General features: G+C 60.1%; 2 protein-coding genes across 3 annotated transcripts in view; one reads left to right on the top strand and one right to left on the bottom strand.

The window, feature by feature from the left end:
* The window catches only part of OTOP3 (otopetrin 3), a 32,451-nt gene extending 30,899 nt beyond the window's left edge, over window positions 1-1,552 (top strand). For both annotated transcript variants that reach the window (XM_019644434.1, XM_019644435.1), the window contains exon 7: window positions 109-1,552. In XM_019644434.1, coding sequence (XP_019499979.1) covers window positions 109-279 — 171 coding nt within the window. In that variant the 3' untranslated portion in view covers window positions 280-1,552. The remainder of the gene's footprint in view (window positions 1-108) is intronic.
* Window positions 1,553-1,652: 100 nt separating this feature from the next.
* The window catches only part of HID1 (HID1 domain containing), a 28,850-nt gene continuing 24,420 nt past the window's right edge, over window positions 1,653-6,082 (bottom strand). Inside the window, 6 exon segments of the mRNA XM_019644231.1 lie at window positions 1,653-2,528; window positions 2,808-2,966; window positions 3,115-3,206; window positions 3,757-3,837; window positions 4,325-4,431; window positions 4,794-5,021. Of these exon segments, the coding sequence (XP_019499776.1) occupies window positions 2,465-2,528; window positions 2,808-2,966; window positions 3,115-3,206; window positions 3,757-3,837; window positions 4,325-4,431; window positions 4,794-5,021 (731 nt within the window). The 3' untranslated portion in view covers window positions 1,653-2,464.

Here is a 6,082-nt window from a genome sequence, read left to right on the forward strand (position 1 = left end):
AGGGATGTGCTGGAGGGGCTGCAGGTCTGGGGCCTGCCTCCCCTGAGCTGAGTGCCTGAGGGCATGGGCGCACCCCTCCCTCACTCGACACCCCCCTCTCCTCCACAGCTGTGGATGATGCCCGCGTTTGGCATACACCCGGAGTTTGAGAACGGACTGGAGAAGGATTTCTATGGCTATCGGACGTGGTTCGCCATCGTCAACTTTGGCCTACCGCTGGGAGTCTTCTACCGCATGCACTCTGTTGGGGGGCTGGTGGAGGTCTACTTGGGGGCCTGAGGATGCCCAAGGAACCCACCCCCAGCAGAACCCTGAAGTGCCAAGGCTGGGGAAATGTAGCCCAGAGATTCTGAGGAGATGCCCCATTCCAGGGGGGCCTAGGGCAGCCTGGGCTCCCCGAAGCCTCCCCTTCCCTAGAGCCTCATTAAAGGGCGTGGGATGGGAACACTGTTCACGGCCCAAGACCAAGGGCAAAACCTGGACACTCAGCTTCTGATGCCCACGCCCTCAGGGGCACAAGCCTGGCCCTGCTCACCACATCAATCCAGCCCAGAGTGCACCCAAGAAGCCCCCACAGCTACTCTGGGAGGACCAGCCCTAAATGACTAAGTCTGGGGAGTTTGGAGAGGGGCGCCCCTACCCAGACAGGGCTCTGGAATCTGCCTCCTGCTGGGGGAAGGGCACACTGTCTAAGCTTGGCCCAGGGCATCCTGGAAGCTTGCAGCTGGGCGGGCAGCCCTCCCCCTCTCCCTCCACACAGTCTAATGAGCTCATTAATTAGCTGCCAGGCAGGGTTCAACAGCTCTCTCCTGCTGCCATAAACTCTGTTTGTTTGATTGATTACATTCGGCTTCGTGGTATTTGTTCCCAGGGACAGAGCTGCCACTCTGGGTATGGTGGGAAGGGACAGTGCTCCTGGGCATGGCTGTGGGGCTGGGACTGTCACGTTTCTGGTCCAGGAGGGGTCTAAACCAATCCCTGCCTTGTCTGATCCAGATGAGATGGGGAGCGGTCACGGCTTGTGAATTCCAACCCTCGTCGGCACCCCATCTCTCTGACACAGGGCCCCAGGAGACTTTCTGGAGCTGGCTTACCATGGGGGCTGTGGCCTCTGGCTGCTGGGTCCCCAGGCCTGCTGGGTCCTCTGAGCCATCAAGCAGAAAGGGCAAGCGTGTCAGCCCATCCATCTTCCTGAGCCCAGTGCAAACAGTGGGCTGGGCCCAGTATAAGACCCAGGGCGAGGCCTGGTGACAGCAGCCCTGGGCCTGCAGGCGGGCTTTGCATGCCTCTGGGCCCCGCCCCCATGAAGCTGGGCACTGGCAAGCACAAAGCCAAGGCCCCAGGGACACCCCCAGGATCTCCCAGTGACTACCTGGGGCCAGCAGAGCCCCTGGGAGCCGTGCCGAAGGCTGAGAGGTAGGCCCCTCACCTTTCCTGTGTGGGCTGTTTCTCTGGGTGACCAGAGCCCAGGGGGCCAAGCCTTGGGTGAGAGGGTCCAATTCTCCACTCCCCCCACCAGGAAAATGACAAACACAGGTTCCCAGGCAGACACGGAGGTCCTCTGGGGATTGACTCTGGGAGACAGAATGCCAAGCTCCCCTAATGACAAGACCCATGGCCTGACCCTCCTCTCCAAGCACAGAGCCACGACGTGGAGATGAGGGTTTATTGTGTAAAGAGGCAGATTGTACAGAGCAAAGATTGTACTGACACAGGTGGGGAGAGGGAGAGCCCGAGGCCAGAACCAGGAGGACGGAGGGGGAGGATGAAGGCTGGCATCCTGGCCCCCCCACTACCAGTCACCCAGGCAGTGGGTGAGGGCAGAGAGGACTGAACAGCTGCCCCTGTAACCGGGGAAACGGCAGCCAGGCAATATTCACTGACCTGGGAGAACATAGCAGGAGACCCTCAACACCCCACTCCAAACCCCTAAAACGCACGGGGTCTGACTTTGGCAGTCAGCCACCCCCCAGCCTCCTCCTCAAGCAGCCTGGCCGTCCATAGGCCCTGGCATGGAGCCAGGCCTGGACCAGGTGGTTTCAGGTTAGAAGCTTGGACAGGCTCCCTCTCACCCTGCCCAACTGCCCAGGGGACACCTCACAGCTCCCTCTTGGGCAACCCATTAGGGCACAGTGACCTGGTGGCTTCTGGGGGTGGGCAGCAGAGGAGGTGGGCGGGCACTGAGGGTCAGGACAGAAGTCTGGAGGTGGGCAGAGTGAGGCAGGGGCTCCGGCTGAGGCTCCTGGCAGGTGGGGGCTACTTGGGGAAGGTCAGAGCCAGTCCCCACTGTCCCAGCCGCAAGGGGTCTCTGGGGCCTGCCACCCAGGACTCGGTCACTCTGCCAGCCCCCAGACCTGATCATAGTAATTTAAAGCTCAGAACGGATGGTGGGTCGGGGGCAGCACGGGGGTGGGGACCAGGGCCCCGCCCTCCCCTGGCCTCTGTCCCTTGCAGGCTTCCATCCTCACACCCGCTGGATCTCAAACAGCTTCACATCGGTGTCATACCAGACGGGGGGGTCCACATTCCTGTGGAGGGAGCAGGCTGACATCGGGGTGCTGGGAGTGGGGCAGAGGCTAGGGGGTGGTAAAGGCCAGACCCCTCCCACTCTGCTGTCCCACCCCAGGTAATGGGCACCCACCCTCAGTCAGACAGGACCACCCTCACTGACTGTCTTGACATTAACCCCATGACAGTGGTTGGGCCCCAGAGCCGAGGCCCATGCTGAGCCCCGTCGGACAGACCCTCAGGTGGACACCAGACCCACCAGGCTGGTAACTGCCCCACCCCACCTCCGCGGGGCCCACCTCAGATAGATGACGCCCCACATGTAGGTACGGAACCACATGGCCGTGCCAGAGTTGGCCTGGTACTTGCGGATGAGGATGGGGTGGGGCACGGGCAGCAGCCCCACCAGGGTGCCATGCTGCAGGAACCTCAGGATCTCCGACTCATCCGTCAGGCCCCTGCTCACGTGGGAAGCCCACCACGAAGGTCAAGGGGAGCAGGGGACTCACCCTGGACCCCCAAGGCCCACGCTTCCGGTCACACCCCCACACAAGCCGGGGCTGGCCCTTCCTCCGAGCCCACCTGCCTACCCCGTCCCAGCCTCACTTGTCAATGCAGATCTTCTCCACCTGGGGAACCAGCACCTGGAGCAGCCTCATGATGGTCTGCAGCGGCAGCTTGGACTTCCAGGAGAGGACCTGGGGGAGGGGCCAGGGTTCCTGGGGCTGGGACAGGCCTGACCCCTGACTCAGGACTTGCAGGCTCCCCGAGGCGCTAAGCTTCCCTGCTCATGGCAACAAGGGCCCGGCACGGGGCTGTGAGCAGTGACTATGGCAAGAGCTGTGCCCTCACACTGAGCACATACTATATGCCAGACACCGTCCCGTTGAATCCTCGAAATGGCACGGTCAGGTGGGGATGTTTTTTATCCCCATGCAAGTATGCAAATGCCATTAGCTGTGATCTTAGGAAACACATAAGGGACCGAGCAAGTGATTCAGGGAAGGACGCTGGAAAGGGGAATTTATGAAGAAAGTTAGTGCTGTGCGTAACTGAATCTTAACCCTGCTGTAGACAGAGGAAGTAACCGAGCCAGAGAGAGGCCAAGGTCACCCAGCCAGGACTGACCCTGAGCCTGGCTCCCAGGCCAGTCCTTGGATTGGGACACATGCCCTTTTCTGAGCTGTTCCTAGGGCCAGGAGCCCCTGACCCAGCCCCCACCTGGGTGCCACCTGCCCAAACCCTCACCCACTCCGACGTTGGGTTCCACTGCCCACTGGCTGACGCACTGGACAGTCGTCGCTGCTCCCGCCACACCTGGCCGGGTTCCTGGTCCCCGGGAAGGAATGGAGTGAGGAGTGAAAGGAATGGGTACAGGACTGGGGAAGAGGGCAGAGAAGCAGCCCCTCTCCACAGCCCCTCCCATAGCCTGGAACTCGGGGGGACAATGAGCTCTCCCCACTGGCCGCTGTGTATGGGGGGGCCTCACTCCCAACTGAGGGGACAGCCCAGCCCAGCACCCTTTGCCCTGGGCCCCAGACCTTGCCCAGCCCAGCCCAGCCCAGTGACAGGTTTAGGGTAAAGGCCAGCCCAGCCTCAGATAAGGCTGATGGATGGGTCTGAAGGCCAAGGGCTTAAGCCCATGACCAGCAAACAAGGGAGGGGTCTATGAAAGCCCCCTTGCCAGTAAGTCACCTGGGTGTCTGCCCCTCTGCTGCAGGTGACCTTAGAGTGCCCTGGCTGGGCACACACCACACAGGCCAGGGAGAAAGGGAACACCTAGTTGCACCCCGCTCCAGGAGTCCCTGTTACCCACCTCCTCGGCTGGGCTGCCATCTGCTGAGCTCTGCTGGGGTGCAGGCTCCAGAGATCGCAAGGTGCCATCCTCTGACACCTGGGACTTCTCCGTCAGCTTGTCAATGCCTGGAGGGGCCCAGGTGGAAGTGAGGACACCTGCCCAGGGCCTCTCCTAGACAGCGTCTCCATTGGGCCAGGCCCCCTCAAGGCTCCGTCTTTCCTCCACCCACTTCAGAGATGCTGTGTCTGACCCCCGATACCCCCACCCTTGCGCCCATCCCTCCCAGAGCCTACACCCAGGCCTGAGGCCTAGTCCCCTCATGAAACTTCCCTCCTGGGCCCCCCAATATCTCTAACCCCACCCCTCTCCTCAGTTTTCCAACTCACGCCTTTTCCTTTTCCAGAGATGGGGCGATACCCCAGAGACCCTGCCCATCCCCCAACCGTGCCAGTATCCACCCCCCCCCTGCCACCCGCCAGTGCCAGACCTGGGGTGGCCACCAGGCTGGTCTTGAGGGTGCCTGGCTCGGCGGGGGCCGCGGGACGGGAGCCCTCCATGGAGGCGCCCTCCTGCGAGCCAGTGCGAGACAAGGGCTCGGGTGCCCGGCGGCGTCGCTGCAGCGCCTTGTGGATGGCAGGCGGGTCCGTGGGCAGGTTGGCCAGCTGGTGGAAGACACTGCGCTTTCGGATGATGGCGTAGACCAGGTTGGAGTTGCCTGTGGGAAGGGAGCACGCCTTCCCTCAGGCAGGACCCTTGCCGTCTCCTCCACCCAGTGGGCTTCCTGGGAGGAGGAGTTTGGAGGACAGGAAGGTATGGACCCCAGGGTAAGGAGATGCACTTAAGAGAGGTAGCTGCGGCAGGGCTGGCACCCAGCCGTGTGTGCCAACTCTGGCTACACCAAGATGTTACCTTTTTGGAAAGGACTGGGCTGAGCTCCCCCGTGCCCCTCCCTGGAACCTTCCAGACCCCCTCACAACCCAGCACTAAGGGTAATGCTTGGCAAAGTGGGGCTGGTCCAGCATGTCAGTGTCCACACCACACTAGCTGTTCAGTGTTGTGACTTGTCTCCCTGGACCAGGTCACCAGGGAGAAAGGGGTGCACCTGTGTCCCCTCGACACCGAATTCCCTCAAGACACAGATGCTTTCCAGGCCTTCCACGCCGGGTCCACCTCTCTGGTCCTTGCTTCTCACCGCATTGTTCTGCTTTCAGCTCAGCATCTCACCCCAGAGCCTTTGCATATGTTGCTTCTCCCCGAAATGCTTTCTGATCTCCACCCATCCCCATTCATCCCTCATTCATCAGTGCAAATTTTACTTATTTGGAAATAGTAATACCGTGTTTCCCCTAAAATAAGACCTAGTCAGAGAAGAAGCCGTAGCATGATTCCTCCAGGATATGGAGGACACGCACCCCTCACATGAGGGTGTTATGACCTGTTTCAGGGAGAAGGGTGCCTTTTCCAAAAACTCCTTCAGCTTAAAATATTCAGTATGCCAAGGTGCCATATTTTGGCACCTAAAATCATGTGAGGACTTATTTTCTGGCTAGGTCTTATTTTCGGGGAAACAGGGTATAACTGCTAATATTTAAGTCTCCAGATACTGTGCTAAGTGCTTTTTGTAGATTATTTTACTTAATCCTACCAACACCCTCTGAGATAGGGCCTCTTCATACTATTGTTATGACCATCTCACAGCTGAGGAAACTGAGGCTCAGAGAGGTTAAGTTATATGCCCACAGCCACAAAGCCAACAAGTAGCAAGGCCCTCATTTA

Source organism: Hipposideros armiger, unplaced genomic scaffold (genome assembly GCF_001890085.2).
Source record: "Hipposideros armiger isolate ML-2016 unplaced genomic scaffold, ASM189008v1 scaffold_87, whole genome shotgun sequence".
In the NCBI taxonomy this organism is placed as follows: Eukaryota; Metazoa; Chordata; class Mammalia; order Chiroptera; family Hipposideridae; genus Hipposideros; species Hipposideros armiger.